Raw genomic sequence first — 23,425 nt, 5'->3', positions numbered from 1 at the left:
TCCTTTTTACAGTCCAAGGACCGCTCGACAACGGTGCGTGACCGCATCTACGATGATCCCGCCTACACCGAGGACATCAGTCACCTGGCCAATCCCTTGCGACGCAGCAGCATCTCGGGGAAATCGTCGTCGCAGCTCACAGGCGCGGAGCCAATGCCCAGCAGCAGTTCGTTGGGCAAACGCAGTCAGTTGACCAAAGACTTTCTCAAATATGCCGTCAATAAACCGCTCAAAACGAGCAACAACAGCAGCAGCAATGCAGCTGCAATTAATGTGGACTATGACTTTGAGTCGAGCAGCTCGGACAATGAGCCGCCGGAGCCGTTGAAGGAGGCAAGCATCACGCGTCGCGTGCTGAGCCTGGAGCGAAGTTTGGCAGCGGCGTGCGAGAAGAATGAGAAGAAGACGTTGTCGGCACAGAAACGCAGCTCGAAACAGAAACGCAATCTGAGTTTGGACAACAGCCGCAAGGCTGCACAATCGCAACAACAACAATCCACCGAGTCTTCTGCTCGCAGTCGCAAGGAATTGTCGCGCAGCAACCGCAGCAGTAAGCAACAACAACAACAACAATATCTGGAGGCAACCGAACAGGATGACGATAGATATTCGTTGCGCAGCTCGGCGCAGAATTCGGCAGCCACAATGCCCGTGGAGACGGCAGCCAAGCTGCCAATTGGTCGGCGATTTCTGCGTGGCGAAATTGGTATCAAAAGCTTTAACTATTATCTGTTGAAAGAGGGCTTAAAGAGCTCCAAGAAGCTGGACAAACAGCGCAGTGCAGGCGACGCATCGCAGACAACGGGCAACAAAGGCAGCGGCAGCCACAGCAACAGCAGCAACAATGTGAAGCAGCTGCATACGCGCAGCGAGGAGAATATTTATGAGGAGATATTCTTCAAGGAAACAGCAGCCAGTATCAAGCAGGACAACATCAGTCTGTCAGACCAACAACAACAACTAACAGCAGCAGTTGCTGCGGTCCAATCCGATGAGGAGCAACATCACCACCAACAACAACAACATCAACAGCAGCAACAATGCTTAAGCGATGCCTCTGCTGGTGGCGTCTATGCGGATTGTGAGCTGTGCATGCAGCAATGCAGCAAAGAGAATTGCAAGTATTGTTTGCCCGCAAACGTAGCCCAGCAGCAGAAACAACAACAGCAGCAACAACTGACAGAAAATGTGCAGCACGTGGAGCAAACGAGCGCCGCAGCAGCAGCAGCATCAGCAGGTGGTTTGCCTGCTGCGCACATACTCGAGTTTCAATCGTACAATCCCAACAATCCGGGTGTCTATAAAATTGAGACAACACCCGTGGCCATCACTGGTGAATACAATCCGATATTGCAATTCCAGCAATCGTCGGCGACAACTTCCACCTCGGCCACGACCACGCCCAGCGAGCAGCAGCTGCACCACCAACTACAACAGCAACATCACCACCAGCAGCAACAACATCAGCAACAGCAACAACAACAGCAGCAGCAGCAACAACTTTACAACAGCTTCTATCAGCAGCAGGCGCCGCACAAGACTTATGGTCAGCATTATGCGGTGGGTGGCAGCCTGTTGCTAGCGCAGCTGCCACCACGACGACAACAACAACAGCAGCAACAGCAGCAGCAACATCATAGCCAACAACAGCAACCGGGTTACATTGTGAGCTATCAGAATGGCTCGGGCAGCGCTTCAGTGCATCGCCTGAATACAAAATCCTCCTCGTCCAGCGATTCGCTGCCCTATCACAAATACAACACAATGGCTCGCCTTGAGGCGAATGTTTATGCTGCTCCCGGCACTGGAGATCTTTACTATGCCATTGGCGCCCAGCCGTTGCATCCGCTGATGTATGCCGCCAGTCGTCCGATTGGTGGCTCCCAGATACTCGTGGATCAATTCGAATCTCCGCAGATGTATAAAAGCGATTCACGTGCTTCGATACTGAGTGAATTCTCGCTGAGAAGCAGCGATAATTCGCAACGTTATACGCATCGCTATCCGCATCGCTCGAGTTTGTTTTCGACCCACGGCAATGCGCATCAGCGACGCTACTTTGGCAGCACCGAGAGCTGTCGCATTGGCTATGATTGTCGTCGGTGCAGTCTCGATGGCGGAGTGATGGCTGCTGCCACTGCAGGCATGGGCGTGGCCAATGGCTTGCCTGGGGAGAAGTGCAGCTACTCGGATAATTGTCGCAACTACGAGTGTCGCAATTGCGATTGCTCTTCGAGCTATTTTAGCTCTGACTTTGATGACATCTATGGCTCAATGGCACGTGGCGGCAGCAGCGGAATTCCACGCAAAACAGCAGCTGGCACTTTGCCATCGAGTGGACCCGCTGAGCCAGCGGATTACGAGCAGGCCTCGGCTCCTTTACTACCACAGCCAGCGCCACAAATGGATCTGAAGCAGAACAAGTATGCGATGGACTTTTTCAAGCATGTGAACGATGTGAAGCGCAGCATTTATCAGTCGGAGATGCAGCGCAACAACAGCTTGGAATCAACGCGTCGCATTAATCGCACGGGCAACAGCAACAGCTATAACAGCAACAGCAACAATCCCAAGGCAAGTCCCAAGCGTTCGGTATCGCAGCCGCAGGAGTCAACGCTGGTGGTGACAACGCTGCCACTAAGCAAAGGACGTAGCTCGACGGCAACTGCAACAGCAACAACCTTAAAGCCAACGCCAGCGCCACGCACAAGTCTGCAACAGCAGCAGCCACAAACGGCAGCTGAAGATGCCACGCCCACGCCCAGCAAGCGGCAGCCGCAGCCCACCGAGCGGCGAGAGTATCCATCGCTGGATCGTTTGGTGGCTTCCACCACAGGAGCAATTCCAAAGCGTCAAAGTCGCGCCGAAGATGAGCCCAAGAGCAGCAGCAGCAAAAGCAAGTCCAAGCACAAGGAAGAGCGACGCGAACGCAGTGCGCCAGCCACAGCTGCAGCATCGACAACAGCAGCAACCGGAGCAGCAACAGCAGCAACCAACGAGACAGCAACAGCAACTGGCACAGCTGGCAAGCGACATCATCGCTCGAACAGTGGCAAATCGCATGGCAACTCAAGCAATCCGTTGCCAAATCAACGACGCAAGGACATTCCAGCGCCGCCGCCGCCATCGCCGGCCACCTATTCGGATCTGCAGGAGCTGAAGGCCAACATGGAGGGACTGCAGGACGACACCAAATCGCAGTCGCGTTCACTCGAAAGCGAGACGAGCGAAACGCCCACAACGACAACGCTGGCTGCCAAGTTGCAGCCGCCTGCACTTCCTGCAACGCTGCCAGAACCAGCAACAGCAACAACAGCAGCAGTAGCAACTGCATTAGCTGCAACGCCGGAAATGCCAGTCAAGTGCAGTGCAACAATGGCGCCCAAAAGTGCAACGGAAGCGGAAGACGACGACGTGTTCTACGATGCGCGCAGCGAGGACTCGGCTGGCGCTCAAAGTGTCGTCTCCACAACAGCAGCAACAGCAACAGTAGCAGCCACAGCAGCATCAGCAATAGCCACAGCTACAGCAACAACTGAAGCCATTAGTCAGCCAAGACAACAGAGCAAGGTATGCATGACACTGTAATTAGCTAATCGTCGACAACCTTTGACCTTAACCTGGCAGCTTTGGCTGCCTGTCAGCTAGCTGTCGGCTTTGGGCGGCTTTTACATACCCTTTGCAAAAAAGGAATTACGAGTTTGTTGCCACAGCTGCTGTGGTAAGCCCTCAAAGAGTATTTGTGTTAGCCATCAAGTTGCTCAGTCCAGCATTTCGTATATTTTCCAACAAACTTTACTATATTTTATACAGCTTCATCCATTTAAAAAGCAAATTTAGCCATCCGTCTGTCGGATTGTCCGTCTATTTTTTCCTTTTACAAAGTATCGTCATGAAAGTATATATTGTAGATCTTCTTTAAACAAGTAAGAAAGCTGCAGTCGAGTAAGCTCGACTACCTGAGAGATACCCGATACCCATTTTGAATAGAAGCTAAATTTTGCGGTATTTTTCCGAAATATACTAAATTGTATATTTAATATATTTATATGGTACTACACTCAATCTGTGAGTAGTTTCCATAATTTGGGGCGTGGAGAAACGCGTTTACAAATTTAGCTTGAAGATTCTGATGGCTTTATTCTTTATTTCTCTCGCTATGCCATCAGTGGCAGGCGAGGAGGGGAGCTGAACTGGATTGCCACCTTTTGAGGTCAATATTAATGGATTAAAATGTCATCCTTATAAAAATTATATGAGATTAATTTGTTCAAAATTTTAATTTGTATCAAATTTTTAATCTTCATAATTTCTTTGGTGACATAAAAATATTATATAATATTAATATTCTTCATTTACGATACAACTGCATGATAAAATTTTTCCAATTATGATTTCATTTTTGCTTCGAATAATTAAAATTGTTGCTAATACTGGGTAATCAACAGAAGATCTACAAGTAATTTTCTTGGCAGGTTATGTAGAAGTTTCTTGTGCGTAGAATCAGTTGTTTAAAATTTTAAAATTCTCATTAACAAGTTATTTTAATTTAATTTTCTACTTTTTAGTCTTTTCTAATAAATATTTGTAAAAAGAAACAAAAAATGGTAAAAATGCTTGCTATTTTCAATCATTTTTCGATTCCTATTCGATTTTTCAAGATTTTCAAGGAGCGGAAGTGGTCAAACCAAAAATATAAAATATAAAACAAAACTGATATACGTAAAGTTTGCAGAGGGTATATATTCGGGATTATATTCTTTTTCATTCAAATTTTTTTTTAAATTTTTAAGTTTGAAATCATTTTTTAAGATTGAAAAGTTATTAAAGTTAGGAGTAGAAAGTAAAAGTTTATGTTGATGTTACTTTACTTTATCTCATATGTTATCCAACTGAAACTCTTAGAATATGCATCTGACAGTATTTTGGAAAAGCTTGGCAAATTTCACTCTAATAGAAACATAATAAGCATCATTTATTAATTGGCAAACTTAGCTTTTATATTGCTTTTGCCCACATCTCTTTCTTAAACTTTTAACAGAGTTAGTTAAGCTGGCAATTGGTTAACATCTTATTAAAAAGTTGTCTTAACAAGGGTGTTTAATCGTCGACGTTCCTAACTCTTCAGCTGTGTTTAAATATGCCTAGAATTTCAAGTCAATTTGCGTCGTCTTTTTGGCCTCTTTTTAAGGGGTCAGCTGAGGAGCTGAACAGCACACAGTAGATAAATAAATGCTTAAGTATGCAGTCGTCAATCATTTCATTATCCTAGCTGCTCATTTTTCCTCAAGCAGCCGTAATATTTTCTAACCCAGTTGGCCGTTGCATGCCTCCAGACTTCGACTCCAACTCCGACTCCGACTTCGAAATGGTCATTCATCAGGCTCGTGTCTCGGGTGTGTCGTGTGTGTGTCGTGTGAGCAGCAGCATCAGCAGTGGATACAATATCTAACACACACACAATACGAAGACAAATGAAGATAAACACGAGTTTAATTTTATCAATTATTTTTGCAGGATGTGGCACAGTCGCAGTCTCAGTCTCTGTCGCAGTCGCAGTCGCTGCCGAAGAAGCGTGAGCAGTCCGGCAAATTGACACAAGCGGCAGTAACGACCCTGACAAAGGATAACAGCGATTCGCAGCTGTCCAAGGACGTTGTGGAAAGCGCAATGCCAAATGCTGCAGCAGCAGGAGCAACAGCAACGGGGAGTCAAAAGCCAACAAATGATGATGAGCGCAGTGAAGCAACAACTGATGATGTTGCTGGCAACACGAAAAGTGGCGACACATGTTGCGCCAGCGAGGCGGGCGAATGTGAAGCAACAGTCAAAACAAACGACGAACAAGCGAGCAAAACAAAACGCAATAATGTGACTGGCAGTGCGGCGGCGTCTGCAAATGTTGCCGCAACATGTGCGGAGGGGCAATCAACCAGTTTGTTGCCAGCAACAAATGTTGCCAACATTGCTACCAGCAACAGCAACAACAACAAGTTGGACAACAACAGCAGCCAGCAGTCTGGTAACAACAACAACAACAGCAAGAGCGCTGGCAACGACAACGACAAAGACTCAACAACCATTGGAGCAACATTGGAGCTCGAGTTCAGTTGCAAGTCGGAACACACGGACAGCGCAACGCTGACGAACAGGTACGCGTATCCGTGAGATACTTTTTTGTGGACTGCCGCCACAAATCTATTATAACTGTGTATGTGTGTGTGTGTAGTGTATATAAGCGAGTCAAATGGCTTGGCTTGGCTTGGCTTTTCTGTTGACTTAATCTGTGACTCAAAACACTTGTTGTTTATTTTTGCGCGTTACGCGTAAATACATTGAATTTGCATCCGTGAGATACGCGCGATATGAGCGAGCTAAAAACCGCAAACAAAGTTAACCGCGCGACCCCAAACAGCGCGTGTGTCTCTCGCATTAATTAAACGTGTAATCCAAGAGAGTAGTTAAAAATAAATATACCAAAAGTGCCAGCAATCAATAATTAATGCACGGGCAATTGAAAGTGAAACTAAAACTAAAACTGCAATTGCAAATGCAACTGCAACTCAAAACTGCAACTGCAACTATTGGCAGGCAATGCCAAAGACACTTGATTACAAAACTGGGTTCAGCCCACGTTATAAAATTACGTTGAACCAGTTTAGAGTTGAAACTCGCTAAGAAGAAAGCCAGCAAAACTATTCTCTGTAATTTTACATTTTATTTCTATTATTTTATTTTTATTTTTTTGCATAATTTTTGCCCATTGTTAAAAGTTGTTCGCCTCTTGTGAATTGGCCAAATCATGCGGCCCATTGTGGCTGTCAGTTCAAGTGCAGCCAGCCCCAAACTTTTGGCTTTGGCTATTCTTGGCCCATTGCCATGCCCCCAAAACCCCGAAACAAAACTGTCTCTCTCTCTCTCTCTGTGCACATGCAACTTGTGGCACGCGTAATTAACACTTTTGCACAACTCAACTCAAAAAGGTCAACTAAATATAAGTACATATAAAGCAAGGGATGCAACCTAATCGAATCGTATCACGCCTGGTCGCGTCTGGTGTTAAAGGCATTTTATATGCATATATGTTTAATTGTGGTCACATGAATAATAATAAATGTGCAGCAGCAAATTGCAGCTCAACAGCTCTAACAGTGCGTTAAATGCCGCTCAAATAACAGATGTTTATTTTTCGGTCATTCAAATTGCCTTTTTCCACATAAATTAATAGCGCATAGATTGCGCATTTCCACAAGAGTGAGAGTAGAGAGTAGTGTGTGTGTGTGTGTGTGTGTTTGATAGTGTGCTTGTGTGTGTGCTTTTGGCGTCGAAACCGCAACCATAATTAATATAAGAGGCAGCTGTTTGTTAGATGCCTTTTATGGTGAATTTAGTGGAGATTCTTTCAGCCATAAATTAAATCAAATTCATATTTCACCAAAGCCAACTTTCCAATTAGACCAGCTTAAAGAAAATTTACACAATTTCCATAAATTTTGACATTTTTTAGCCAAGCGTGAGTAATGTTCTAGCTGGGCTTGCTCGACTAGCAGTTACCCTGTTTAAAACGCTGCTGAGCTATTTTTGTTTATTTATAACATAAGTTTCTCTTTGAGTTTGCTTTGCTCTTTCGATTAATACAGAACATTTTTAAAATTCCAATAAATTTAAACTGCTTTAGAAGAAGACAATTTTGGCCAAGCCAGAGAATTGATTGGGCTTAAGGCATGTTCGACTAGCAATTACCCTGCATTAAAGGTTCATTTCATAGAGTTATTTTCCTTTATTTTTTGTTTTTCTTTGCGCTCTCAATAAATAAAGAAAAAGTTAAAAATTTCTATACATTTTTTTATTATTGCAAAAGATAATTTGGGCAAAGTATGAGAAGTGATCTGAAGTAATAAAAAAGCATGCTCGACTTGCAGTTACCCTGCCTTAAATTTATTTGAATTCTTTAATTCTACTTGATTTATAAAATTTCTGTAAGTTTTTGAGCTTTTGGACAAGACAATTTCGACAAAGTCGCCTCGATTAGAAATTGCCTTGCTTTCTATTGAGTTATTTTATTTATAGAGCGTTTATTTGTGTTTGCTTTGCACTCTCTATAAATAAAAAAAAAACTTAAAATTTCCATAAATTTTGCCATTTTTAGAACAAGTTAAGTTAACAAGACAAGTGAGAGATAAAGTGAAGTGTGAAGTATTAAGAAAGCATGCTCGACTAGCAGTTACCCTGCTTAATATTATGATATATTGTGTGCTTTTATTTATAGACCATTTATTTGTGTTTGTTTTGCGCTGTCAATAAATAAAAATTTCCATAAATTTTGCCTTTCTTAAAACAAGGCAAGTGAAGAAGATAAGTGTGGGACGATCTGAAGTGGAAAGAAAGTATGATCGACTAGCAGCTACCCTGTCTTATATTGATTTGTTGTTTTCTGTCTATAAGTTAATTGATAAATTAAAACATTTCCGTAATTCAAAGCTTAAACAAGATGTGATTAGTCATGAAAAGATCAGACTTAAGCTAAACTCGACTAGAAGTTACCCAGGCCTAGATTCTTTCAAGTAATTTTCATTTATTTACAATCTATTTATTATGTTTTCATTTAAGTGCTTTTCTGCTATTTATAATCAGTGTATTTCTTTTGTTTTGCTGTTCTCTATCTCTCTCTCTCTCAAAATGAATGCCTTAAATAATAATCCTTTCAACTTCACTTTGCTGTTAGTTTAGCGAAATTTGTTGCCGGAAGTGCTGTGCTGAAATTTCTTAGTTCGCTAACGACGAAAGTATTTTTGCATATTTTTCTTTCTTTGCAACTTTTTGGCTGCTGGCTGCTGCCGCTTCACTCAAATAAATTAATTTCGCCGAACCTGAGATTCGCTGAAAGCGACTCATAACGTATTAAAGAAGTGCCAAAAGATTCGAAGGCTAAAATCAAATGAAAGCGGCAAAGTTGTGCGGACAGGCGGCGTTTTTGTGTGGAAGGCTGATTAATAATGCATCTACCACTGACTGCTACAATTTATGTTCGTGTTCGTGTTCGAGTCTCTCTCTCTCGGTGTCGTCCTCCAACACATTTCATATGCGCAGAGCATAAAAACTTGTCAGCGTCGTTCTAAGATATGGGTTATCGATTCAATACCCATTAGCGTCAGGCATATGCAAGAAAAAAAAAAGAAAAGAAGCAAGCTAGAAGACAAACCAAAACGAAAAAAAAAACAAAATCGCATAAAAGCACGCACAAGACATGTTGGCAGTTTGAATCTGTGGTTGAATCGCATGCTTAGCCCGCTTCTCCCCGAAAAGCGCAAAATCATTGGGCTGCCAATAATAATGGTGGGTGTGTGATATGCCTATGGGGGGAGGGTGTGTGTGTGTGTGGCCTAAACAGGAAAGGATGGCAAAAGTGCAAAAGCTTTAACAAGACACTTGCTGAGAGTGTCCCATTTGATTGAGAAGTGGCAACCAGACTCAAGCACACACACTCACACACACTCACACACATTGCCGACGGCGTCGCTCTCAATCTCAACCCCGACGAGCTGCTCATTAAGTGCCTAATGCAATGCGGGGATGCTGTGATGCCATGCTGTGGCGGGTGCGGTGGTGGTGTCACTTTTGCTGCTGCTGATGCTGATGGCTGAGCTCAGAGTGATTAATCGGTCGAACAGCGTGACCTGTCATTGGCACTCTGAACAATCTGTATACATAGATGGCCTCGCAGGAGGCATTATAATTATACGCTACCAATAATTGAAACGAAACTTTTCCCCGCGCACAAATGTATGCTACACATTTTTGTTTCGCCCATATGTGAAAGCTAACTCTGCGTAAATCCCAGCTAAGAATTTTTGAACAAGTCACCGCTCACTTTATAAGCTGCTTACGGCAAGTGCAAGGCAAATAGAAAAAATGAAAAGTCCTGAGCTTAAGTGGACAACATTTTGTGGCCTGCACACTTCAAGCTTAATCGCACTCTTTAAATACAAATAAATACGAATGGATAGCAGAAAAACCTGGCTAATGTATATATACATACATATATATCTCTATAGTATATAGAAAGCAGGAAAAGATGAGAGCGAGAAAGAAAAAAAATAAAGCAGAATCATCAGCTTTGCGTACCTGACTCGTCTGTCACGTGCATTATAATACGAGTATAAGCGAAAAATGTGCTGAGAAGCACGTTTGGTAGCCAGAGAGAGAAAAGGAAATAAAAATAAAAATTAGGATTGCGGATGCTGGATGCTGCTCAGATGGGGGAGGGGGTAAGGGGGAATGACAACGGGATGGAAAACAAAATACACACCGCGCAGAGCACGCAATTATAATTAAAGCATGCAAATAACATTAAATAAGCTGTCGCAAAACCGTATTTCGGTGGGTCAAACTTCTACCACCCATCCACACAACAAAAACAGCTAAGTAAGCTACAGTCGACGAGTGCGCTTGACTGTGAGATACCCGATAGCCATTTTCTTACAGTATATCAAATTAAGATACCGAATAAATACTTAAATTTATCCTTCACTTGACGATTAAGTACTACATTCAAAACAAGTTCGAATCCTACAGTCGAGTATACGGTATTATTCTTACAATACCAAAATAAAATACCAAATAAATACTAAAATATACAAAAGGTTATTTTTGGTATATCGTTTTAGTACTACATTCAAAGCTAGTAAGAAAAATATATTTTTGTGTGCAGTATTATTCTTACAATATACCAAATTAATATACCGAAAAAATACTAAAATATACCAAAGCAATTGCTATAAAGATATTCAAAACATGTAAGAAACTTACAGTCGCTTATGCGGCAGTATTCTTTCATTATACTAAATTAAAATCCTGAAAAAATACTAAACTATACTGAAATCTATATTTGGTCTAACCGATTTAATACTACTATGAAATCAAGTAAGTCGAGTATGTGGTATTATTCTGTGAGTGTACAAAATAAAAGTAGCAAAAAATACTAAAGTATACCGAAGTATATTTCGTACCACATACAAAATATTCCATTGCACAAAATATACCAGATTATTGTATATACTAGCTTTTAAATCGTTCACAAAGTTATAATAACCTTCTAGCCTATGAATGTCAGGTATAACAACCAGTTGTCAATGTGTGTGTGTGTGTGTGTGTGTGTAGAAGTATGTATCCACTTGCTTTTCTTAATGATCTCTGTGTGCAACACGCACAAGGCCACTTGCGGTAAATTCCAAGTCAAGTTCGGGGGCGTTAAGGATTATAAACGTTGGGCACGAATAACGAAACGCTTTTAATGACTAGCCAAAATCCTTGGGGATTCCTTATGATTCCCTTCTTCTTCTTCTCCTTCTTCGGCTTTTACTTCTTATTCAGCCTATCAAATTTTTGGAAGCAACCATCACCACATCATCTGCACAACTTCTTCTGCTTCTTATTCGATTTCGTCTATCAATTGCAAAGTTGCTGCCAAAATTAAGCTTGCCAATGTTAATCAGAAATGTTAATGTGGCGTTAACATCAAGCTCTTGACGCTTCATGCTCCTCTTACCTGCAAAACAATCCCCTCAGGGATTTCTCATATTTTTAGCCACTCGAAATTTGATAGCTGCTTGTGCTGTTTTGTCAATTAATTTGCCGGCATATTGAATAGCTAGTCAAATTATTCGTAAAACCTTTATGAAATGTTTGCAATATTTATTTATTTTAACATTCAGCAAGTAATTATCATAGGTTGTGTATTTATCAAATTTAAAGTGAACCTCAGAGATGTGTTTTAAAGTCTAGTTGACTTCTAAGCAAATTTGATAATTAAATTTATTTCCATTTTGCTATCACACACATTTGATTCAAAAGTGTGAATGATAAAAGCATAATTAAATAACAATTACATTTTTAACAGCTGCACAAAGTGATAAAATCTGTTGAACATGTTCAACATTTTAAATTTAAATAATAATGACCTAATTAAATGACAAATTGTCTACAAAAAAGTTTGCACAAAGTGAGACTTTTCAAAGTCTCTTGAAAATTTAGCATTGTGTCTATGAAATAAATTTAAATAATCATCCTACATTTTTATGAAAAACTCTTTACAAAAAAGTTTGCACAAAGTGACAAAATTTCTTGAAAATTGTAAATTACAATTTGGCATTGTGTTTATGAAAAAAAAAACATAATCTGAAATTTGAATGGCAAATTCTTTGCAAAAATAGTTGAATATGAAAGTTTTACATTTTAAACAGTAACTTCATAGTTTATTAAATTAATTTGTGTTGCATTTGAAAATAAATCAATTTCATTAATGACAAATTTTGAACAAAAATATGTTATAATAAGAACTATAACTGCATACATAAAAGTGTATCTCTTACAATCTTTTAAAGCATAATCAAATAACAATTTAAAAAGGCAGCTTACAGCTTATATTTGCAGTGCATTCAACAAATAAATTTGTGTTCAAGCTGCAAGAAGAAGAATCGTAATTGAAACACAAATTCTCAACAAAAAAGTTTATTATAATGGCTACACAAAATTGCAAAATTTTGTTGAGAAGTTAAAGCTGCAACTTTTCAGTTTATTAAAATTTATTTCTATTGCATCTGTCTTTTAAATTTAATTCAAGTAGTATATAATAATAACATAATTTAGCAACAAACTCTCAACTAAAATGGGTTATAATAGCAGCTGGACAAAGTGATACAATTTTGTTGAACATTTTAAAACTTTAAATTTTAAATTCATCAAATTTATTTGTATGCTATCTAAATATCAAGAAATGCAAGTTGTTTGTTCAACAAACATAAGTTGGAAATATTAACATAGCAATTCTTATCAAAAGTTGCACTCTATTTCTAAATCTAGAAAAAACATTCTTCCATCAAGACTTGAATCTTAAAATAAGATATTTTTAATCTTTAAATGCAAATTTAGCATTCAAATCTTGATTAAGACTGTTTCAACTTAAAAATCTTATTTCAAGATTGCTTTTTTTAAGAAAGAAAAAATCTTTTATCATGATTTGCAATCAATTTTTTCTATCTAAATTTCTTTTCACTTTGTGAACATTTCTTAGAAAATAATTTCTTAATAACTAAATAAAATGCCAAAATCTCTTGGCAATTTAAAGCTGCAATTCTTAAAGTTGATTCATATGTATTGCATCCATCAAATAGATTGAGTTCAATGTGTAATAATATCTTAATGAAGTCATATAACAGCTAGTCAAAGTGACAAAATTTTGTTCAAAATTTTATAACTTCAAATGTTTAGTTCATTAATAAGTGTGATAAGTGTGTAAATATATAATATATTAAAGAAATTTAATTCAAGTTGTAGAAAATTACAGTTTAATTGAATGACCGTTTCTCAAAACCAAATTATAATAGCATAATCAAATTATATAATAGCTACACAATGTGCCAACATTTTTGTTGTTTGTTAGATTCATAAATAAAAGCAACTTTTGTCATTTGAAAGTACTGATAATACTCAAGCAATATTTCAATTTGAACTACAAACTAGAAACTGTAATTACCCGCTGCACTTGTGTATTGCTTAACAGCAATCTAAAATGTATTTAATCGGCACACAAAATTCCGTTGCAGCCATATGAAATATGGCCTCAATATTGTCAGAAATGGTTTTAACCAATATTTTGGCCCCAGCAATCTGTTAAGCGTTTTCAGCAATTATCATAAGTGTATTGCACGTTTGCGATTTCTGGTAATCGATTGAATCGTTCTCATAAATACAACAACAACAACAACACACAAAATGTATGCATAAGATATCATTTAATTTGTGGGCAGAGAGATGAAATGATATGAATTGTGTGCTTGTGACTGACACAAAAGAGAGGGAAGAATAATATATCGAGTACAATGTGCCAAATGATAGATATCCATATGTAAATCAATTCACGTACATTCATTACATTTATTTTATTTCATTTCATTTCATTTGATTTTATTGTTACAGCAAAATTCCTTCCGATTGAAGGAGAGTCGATAGGTATTTTTCACAAGAAGAAAAATGAAGCAAATGTTGTTGTTGTTGTTCGGCTGCGTTTTTAATATAATTTTGGTAATCAATAATTTGCGGAAAATGTTTTTCCGCCTCGTTCCCTTCCCTTCAACCTTTTAGCGAAGGCATTCAAAAGGCTCACACAAACACAAACACATACACACACACTCACACACACACGGAGTGCGAATTATGCAATGGTATGAGTTGCGTCTGAATGTAAATCAATTTTTGTGCTTTCTGTTGCCTTTGCTGTTGCTGCCTTGTTGTTGTTGTTGCTGTTGTTGTTGCTGTTGCTGTTGCCATTTGTTGTATTCTATTTGCATTTCGATTTAAGCACTCGCAACAAGCAAACACACACATACATTCATACACACCAACACACACTCACATTCATGCAAAAAGCAGCGCATATGTATGTGTGTAAGCACTTAACCAGAACTTTCATAGCTCGAAAATCGGTGAAAACAAAATAGTAACGAGTTTTATTGTGGCTCTTGTTGTTGTTGCTGTTAGTATTGTTCATGTTGCTATACCCGTTACACATAACGTAGAAGGGTGTTATAAATTTGTGCGTATATTGTTCAGAGACTATATAGTCATATAGCGATATAGCGTCTGTCTGACAGTACGTCCGTATTTAAAGGCCTACAGTTTGCATTTTGTACTTATTAGCATAAAGTACAATTTCATATCAAATACATCTTTCAGTATATTTTATTACTATAAAGTACAATTTTGGTCTACGATTTAAATGTATTAGTATATTTTTATATCAAATACAGCATTCGGTATATTTTATGGTTTTATTTGGGTTGATTTGGTATATTTTATGAATCAAAAAGTACAATTTCAAATGTAATGTGTAGTATTTCTTTATACTAAATGCATCATTTGGTATATTTGATTACTATAAAGTACAATTTTAGGTGTGCTATCGAAATGTATTAGTATATCTGTACACCAAATCCAGCATTCGGTATAAATTTAGTATTTTTAGTAAATTTCTTCACTATATTTTACAAATAATACCGAACTAACGGATATCTCACAGTTGAGCACACTCCATTGTAGTTGTCTCACTTGTTTTTGTTGTTGTTACTATGAGCGCGCATTTCATTGTTTTTATGTATTTTGCGGTTTTCGCTATTGTTAAATGTTCAGCAAAGCAAGGCAACAGCAACAGCAGGAGCAAAAATAAATTCCCCTTTTGCAATTCCTTCCAAATACTCGCACACTCATATTCATATTCATATTCATAGTCATGTGTGTATTCGCATTCGCTAAGCTTCCACACTGTACGTATGAGTAATGTTTTGCTATAGTTTATTCATATCGATGTTAAATAGCGTTTTGTTCTAAGCTTAATGTTCGGATGCCAAAGTTTTCAATTTGACTACAACAATCCAAAGCCAAAACTTTATCACAAAGTTCAACAAGAATAAAAACAACAACAACAATGCAATGCACACGTGTCGATGACATAAAACTTAACTTGCGAGTAGTTTTTCTGCACGGAAGCCAATGAAAGTGCTTTACTTGGTTTCAATTTCAACAAATTGTTTTTTATAAGTTTGAAGCAAGAGTTCAGATGAGTTGAGAGTTGCCAAAGTTGAAGATTGTGCAAAAAAATATTGTTGGTATTAGTTGCTCTATGCTTTTGTTTTATAAAACTTGTAGCTAATTAGAATTCATTAACTAAATCCAATATTAAGTATACGTTCTATAAAAGTTTGATTAGTATTAAACGTTCTACGTTGTAAAAAGCTTTTTAGTATCAAAAATAATTGCTGCCCAGTCATATATATATTTCATACAATTTTAAACGTTTAGGACAATGTTGCAAACATCTTCAAGAAATCATAAAAAAAATATCAACTATAATTCAAATTAAACAATAATCTTTCCATTCAAACAATTTTGTAAAATGTAGAAAACCAATCTCCTCAAGAAATCGCCTTAAAAAAAAACACTATAATTGACCTTAAAAATAAGGCAATGTCACATAGCTCTTTAAGAAATAAACACCTGCATTTAATATAATTCTGTCTAGGCAACCATAAATCTAAAAAATAATAAATACAATTTCAAATTAATCTTCATAATCAATCAACTAACATTACAAATTTTATAATTGTTGATTTCTCTCTGTTGAATTATGCAACTGTAATTCACTTTAAGCCAAACAACTTTATAAAATGTAGATCAATGTTGCAAATTTCTTCATATCTTCCTATCTCATCATATCTCTTCATAGCTCGTCATGTTTTACACAGTTATATTTAAAATTTAATAATCGTTTTTCTCCAACGAACGTTTAAAATAACAACAAAAAAAAAACATTAAAAAAACTTCTTTCCACTCAATCAAAATTAGAAAATTGTGTTCTCCTAAAACTATGTTGAAGAGGTCTCAAATAAAACGTTTTTAAAAATTAACAACTACAATTAACTTTAAAAATAATTTTGCGCAGTTTATACTCATAAATTTAACAGAATCTCGCAAACGTCTTCAAGAAATTGTCAAAAATTGACAACTTCAATTGACATTAAAAATAATTGTTCGCAGTCAATCAATTTTATAAAATTTAAAATCTTTGAAGACAGCGTTGCAAAGCTCTTTAAGAAATCATCAAGCTGTCTGTGCACAACAAAATACGAGTTTGCTTTTCATATAGAATTTTGCATAATGAAATAGAATTTATAAGTGGAATACAAAATTACTGAGAGCATACCAGAAGAGCTTCCTCTTTCTCTCTCTTCTTCGCTCTCTCTCTTTCTATGTATCTCTAAAATATTTGTCAATGTGGGCGTCATTTAAAGCCTATTGCGGCTCATCATGAAATTGTTGGTTGACTTTAAGGCAATATTAATAATACGAAATCATTAAGCAAAGCAAATTGGAAGCTTACGACAATGCTGAGGAAATATTCGTAGTCGCAACTAATTGAAAAACAAGTTCAACAAAAAAAAAACAAAATCACTTCATAAAGCAAAATAGTAAAATAAAAATCGAGTGCTTCGCTGCGATAATAAATACGCGTAATTGCAGTTGAGTTTGTAATACGAAATCAGGGCCAAAAGCAGAAAAAGTCGAAAACGTATTTTGTAAGTTGCGTCAATTGTGGAGTTAACAATAGAGAGACGCAAATAAAGAAGTAAAATCGAGAGTAGTTAATTGAAAATAAGTCTACAAACCAAACCAAAACAAGAAAAAAAAAAGATTGCACACAACCTTGAATACTCAAAGCGTACAATTGAGGAAAATTTGTTTTTGGCCAAGTTTTCAGTTGTAGTTTTTTTTTTTGGCCAATTGCCTATGAAATGTGTTTGATTTTGAAGAGGTGAAACTTGTTTGTGCTATGGTCGCAAACTTAATTTGGTCTTGGTCATTGGCTTTCTGGCGGCATGCCGCGTTGCGTTCAGTGCCGTTTGGCCAGTTGCTGATGTTGCTGTTGCTGTTGCAGTTGCAGCAGTTGTTGCAACATCGCGTCGAGAGCGACTCGAAAGTGCAAGTTGAAATATGCAGGCAAATGCAATCGATTTATCCAAAGTCCTCTTCGCTCTCTGTCTCACTCGCTTTGTGGCTCGACAAGTGCTGCAAAAAAGACGAGAAAAATATTATTGAAAACCAGTTTCATATGCACTCTGCTGCTGCCGCTGCTGTTGCACTATTGTGTGTGGATGCCACCACATCTCTCAAATCTGCGGGCCGGCCCCTTATACAGTCTCTATTTAAGTGAGTCTGTGTGAGTTTGCTCGCTGGCATATTAGCGATTTTCATTTGAAGATATGTGGGAATAATGCACTCTTAAATGGAAAGTTTAATGCATTTTTTTTTTTGTATTTTTCTGTAGCATGTTGCCCATGAGGCAACATCAATACATGTTGCATACCATTGTTAAATGCTGTGGGCCAACAAAACATACGAAGGCTTTTCTTATGGCTTGTATACAATTTTTATTTTGATGCAGATTGGGCACCTGTTCAATGCCTTTTCTATACAGCAACAATAAGCTGCTTAAAGAGAAAGATAGAGGAGAGAGAAGAAAATCGTATATGCAAATGCAATTTGATAAAAAAAATATAGATGCAATACACAAAATTCCAATTTGTTGGCTGTTCAAAATTTCGTTCAACGAAAATCTTTAGCTCTTTGAGACTGTTTTTTTTTTGCCAAGAGTTTTCACAGCCCTTTTCATCTGACTTTTTGCGCTCATTAACGAAAGGTTTCAAATTACATAATAAATACAAAAACGAAAACGAAAAGAAAACTGTTCAAGGAATTGGCAAAGAAAAGCAGAAGAAAACAAGTAAGAAAGTTACAGTCGAGTGTGCTCGACTGTGAGATACCCGCTACCCATTTTTAATAAAGGCAAAATATTGCGGTATCATTTTCAAAATATACCGAAAATACTAAAAAAAAATACTAAAAATATACCAAATGGTATATTTGGTATATCGATATAGTACACCATTCAAAATATACCATAGACGGCACAATGTACCAGATTGTCGGCCAAAGCAACTCAGACCCATAGTAAGTAGGCGTTTTTGCCCATACAAAAGTATTTCTTTAATAACTTCCACAATTTTCTTCTGATCGCAACAAAATTTTCAGGAATCATAACTACTATAGTAATTATTGTATATACCAAAATTCGTAACTCTAGCTTTAAAATTACGCTTGTTATTCGATTTTTTTGATTTGCGGGGGCGGAAGTGGGCGTGGCAAAAAATTTTGAAACAAACTTGATCTGCGTGCAAACATAACAAATGCTGTCGAAAAAAAATTATAGCTCTATCTCTTATAGTCTCTGAGATCCAGTGTTTCATACGGACGGACGGACAGACGGACAGACACACAGACGGACAGACGGACATGGCTATATCGTCTCGGCTGTTGACGCTGATCAAGAATATATATACTTTATAGGGTCGGAGATGCCTCCTTCTACCTGTTACATACATTTCCTGCCGGCACAAAGTTATAATACCCTTCTACCCTATGGGTAGCGGGTATAAAAACGCACGACTTTAACTAAAGTCATTATCAAGCGCGAAAATGTTCAACTTACTTTTTGCTAATGAAGTATATACTAAATGAAGTAAGCAGTATATACTAAATATATACATTTTATCATTATTCGTTAAGTGCCTATGCACAAAAGTCTAGTCTAAATACCATAATCTGGGATTACTTGGCACGATAGCTTTTAATCACACTAAAAGCAAAATGCGTGAGTAGGGAAGAGAGAAAGATTATGCCAAAGGGAACAACTCTTTAGCTGATAGTACAACTATGTCCTATATAGAGAGCCGAATGGACAGTCGAGACAGACAACTGGACAGTCGAGACACAGATAAACAAGTCAGCAAAGCAAAATGAAAAGAAAGAAAAATTGAGAGACAGACAAGTTGCATTCCTCTGACTATTAGGAATGCATTTGTAATCAACTCACACTGTTCAAGTATTTTCCAACATTTTTGTGTATTTATTTTGCACAGACAGTGAAGTTTAGTGGAAGATACATCATCAAATAAGGCATAACCTGAGGATTGACTGAATTATTAATGCGTTGGCAAGCTCATGAAATGTTGATAAACTTTTTAATTACCTAATTAATTACATTACTGGCAAACAGCGTAACGACGACTTCAGAAGCAAATATACGATATAGTATATACTTTATATTGCAGTATATACTTTATATACTATATCTGCAGATATACAACTAAATTGTGTGCTGCGTTTAGTATATGGCAAAGAGAGCGAAACTTGTCTCAAAACGCGTTCGCGTTGTATGCCCAAATAATTAACGCATGGCACTCGCAACGTAATCCCACTGCACACACACAGACACACACACACACCAAAGAGAGTGTGTGCAAGTGTGTGTGCCTGAGTTTGTGTACTTTACACTCATATTGCATTCAGTGTCAGGCATTTCCTGCTCAAGACCAGACTATCTGCACTTTCGCACAGTTTTTCCGCAATTTTCATCCTTTCACTTAGAAATAATTACTTTGGCACATGTGAATCTGCAAATTGATAAACGCTCCTCTCCATTCATGTATGCTCGCTAAATGATTATTTCCATTCATTTTTCTTGGAATTATGAATCGCTATTAAATGCTATTGACTTGACTTAAGTCAACTGTCGTTGACCAAGCATAAACAGGGTAATCGCTTCATCATCATTGTTGACATTAAATTGATCATAATACTTCGGCTAAATTGGCATTATTTCCATTAAATTATTATTATTTCTATGCTAATTTCTAGGCTATAACTGCTGGCGTGCTTTTAGTTATGGCCAGCAATCAAGTGAATGAAGTGAATAAAGTATCACTAAAGTGTTGAGAGCTTATGAGTTATAACCTAAATGTTGGCTTTGTCAATTTGCTCTAATTTGCAGACATTTAATTCCAATTGGCTTGTTATTTATTTCTTAGTTAGTTCTATTGAGAATGTTGCTGAAAGTGAAGAACTTTCTTTAAACATTCCCAATGGCGGTGAATACACAAATTTATAACTAATAAATTAGCTTTATGCTCATGTAAATTCCAAGTTCTTAAAAGCTCTTTACATGCGAGATACAGTGAAATTCCTATATAACATTTTTCTGCCCCCATGAAACTAATTCGCCCCCGTTTAAGTGAAGTAAAATGCGCAAATGAAAATCTAATAAATTAGGCTTACTTTCATGTAAATTTATACATTTTTCTCAACCAGTCTCAAATATTTTCTACACCTATTAAAAGTAAATCCCTTATAACATTCCTATTCCTTTGTTAGATTCCTAAATCCTTTTTATTTTCTATAAAGATTTTATTTATGTTGAAGTCTCTTATCAAATTTTTCTACCATCCAAAAATGCATATTCCCAGTTTTTAGTTTTGTAAAATGCCCAAATTAGCAGATTAAAAGATAACATTATTAGGTTCCTTAATTATTTGTATTATAACAATTGTCTTTGAAGACTTTCTACGTGCATTATACAGTCACAGTCCTTTATAATAGTATTCTCCCGCCCATTCTCCGTTTTAAGTGCTATGAAACACACAAATTAAATGTCAATAATTTAGCATTATTATAAGGGTAATAGATTTATTCATTATAATAGATAAGTATAGTCACCCTAAACATTTTTTGCATTATAAAGATGGTTCCTTACAACACTTTTCAGTGCTATAAAGTTCAAATACTTTCTACATGTATTATAAAGTAACAGTCCCTTATAACATTTTTCACCCACACAAGCAACTTAAATGCTCCTTTTTAAGTGTTGTAAAACACAAACATTAAATGCTAATAAATTAGCATTAGATTCTATATTTTAGTATATTCAAAGAGTTACTACCATCATTATAAAGTAACAGTCCCTTACAAGATTTTTCACCCACCCATCCAACGCATATGCGGCATTTTAAGTGTTGTAAAACGCAAACATTAAATGCTAATAAATTAGCATTAGTTTCGTGTTCGCTTCTAAGATATTATTGCTCTCCAGAAAGCTGCAGGCAAGCGCTTAATGTTTGTTGCTACTCAATTGTAAAGCGCATGCAACAAATGGGGGAAGTCCCCTTAAAACATTTCTCAACTACTACACCCACACAGTGACAGTTAACACGCACAACAAGTGAGTGTACAACGAAACAGCGAAACAAGAGTGGGACACAAAAATACTGGGCACAAGCATTATTCGCATAGGCCTCTGACAACCATAAATCATGTGCAGAACCGACAACTGAGAACACAAGAGTTGAAGAGTTGCGAGAGTTGCGGGAAAAGTCTATTTCGATGACTGAGGAAACTGTGGAAAAGTGTTTTAAAGTTGGTCGGAATTGATAAAGTTGATTGTGACGACGGCGACGGATGATGTTGTCGTCGTCGTCGTCGATGTATGTCTCTATTCCGTATGTAGGTGGACACATATCGAGTAAACATTTGGTGTGGTCTAATTGAAAAAATGCTTCAATCACCAAACAATATTTTAACAACGACATCCCCCCCTTTCAAAAATAACTAAAGAAACCAAATAGACAAAAAGACAGAGAATGAGAGTTGGTTTTTGGTTGCCCTCTGCAAAATGATGGATCGATTTGTGTACTCGTGTGTTCTTGTTTAGCCTGCCTGCTTGTTGTGATGCCCATCCATAACCATCACAGCAAGAGAGACATGAACAGAAAATGAGCCGGCAAAGACAATGCCACATACGAGACGATACGATACGGTATGAGTATGTGCCACATGTTGAAACTTTGTGAAACAACCATCAGTCCTGACTCGCACAAAATACAAAATACAAAATAAAAATGAAAAACAAAAGCTCATTCAAGCGCATTTATTTGCCTTAAACAAAATTACATTTATATTATAAGAGCACCCACGCACACTCTTGCAGAACATCAAATAAGCAAAGAGAGAAGGGCAGACGATGTGTGTGATGGAAAAGCAACAAATACAAACTTAATAACATATAATAACATTCAAGAGTGTACACGCTACACTCAAGCACGGAAATAAAGAAACAATCTTGAGTCAACAAATTTACAATAATTTTAGAATATGTTCTTTATTCAAGCAACCAAAAATGTTAAAAAAGTAAGCTAAACTCCATTTTGTTTTCCCTTTATATTTTTAGAGTGTTTGTTAATTGATATTGTTTATTGTTTGCATTGTGTAGGAGGTATTTAAGAAATACTTCTGGATGGCAAATTACGCCTACTGCAATAGGGACTTAACATAGCTGCTTTGGCTGACAATTGGCATATTTTGACCTCAGTGGTATACTTCGAGTGTAGTACTTCAACGATATACCAAATATGGTCCTAGGTATATCTTTGTATTTTTGTGGTATATTATTTAGTATATTTGATGAATGGTATCATAATTATGTAGTACTTCAACGATATACTACATATGATCTTTGGTATATTTTTTTATTTTTGTGGTATATTTTTTGGTATATTTGAAGAATGGTATTATAATTATGTAGTACTTTAACGATATACCAAATATGGTCTTTGATATATCTTTGTATTTTTGCGGTATATTACTTAGTACATTTAAAGAATCGTATTATAATTATGTATTACTTCAACGATATACCAAATATGGCTTTGATATATTTTTGTATTTTTGTGGTATATTTGAAGAATGGTATTATTATTATGTATTACTTTAACTATATACCAAATATGACTTTCGGTAAATTTTAGTATTTTTGCGGTATATTATTTGGTATATTTGAAGAATAATACCGCATTGTTTTGCTTTTATTCGAGCACACTCGACTTTAGCTTTCTTATATGTTTTTATTCTATTCATTCTTCAAGATTTTACATTCAATTTGGAAAGAAATTTCAACTTTCACTCTTGTTCTAAGATTTTTGTGGCT

At 37.1% G+C, this 23,425-nt stretch overlaps 1 protein-coding gene across 3 annotated transcripts in view; it reads left to right on the top strand.

The window, feature by feature from the left end:
• LOC117572637 (uro-adherence factor A) overlaps positions 1-23,425 on the top strand; it is a 73,695-nt gene that overhangs the window by 7,057 nt on the left and 43,213 nt on the right. For all 3 annotated transcript variants that reach the window (XM_052003443.1, XM_034255605.2, XM_052003444.1), the window contains 2 exons: positions 13-3,570; positions 5,518-6,152. In XM_052003443.1, the coding sequence (XP_051859403.1) occupies positions 13-3,570; positions 5,518-6,152 (4,193 nt within the window). The remainder of the gene's footprint in view (positions 1-12; positions 3,571-5,517; positions 6,153-23,425) is intronic.

This window comes from Drosophila albomicans, chromosome 3 (genome assembly GCF_009650485.2).
Source record: "Drosophila albomicans strain 15112-1751.03 chromosome 3, ASM965048v2, whole genome shotgun sequence".
NCBI classification, from domain to species: Eukaryota; Metazoa; Arthropoda; class Insecta; order Diptera; family Drosophilidae; genus Drosophila; species Drosophila albomicans.
Note: the sequence above shows the minus strand (reverse complement) of the source record. Positions and strands in the feature narration are given on the sequence as shown.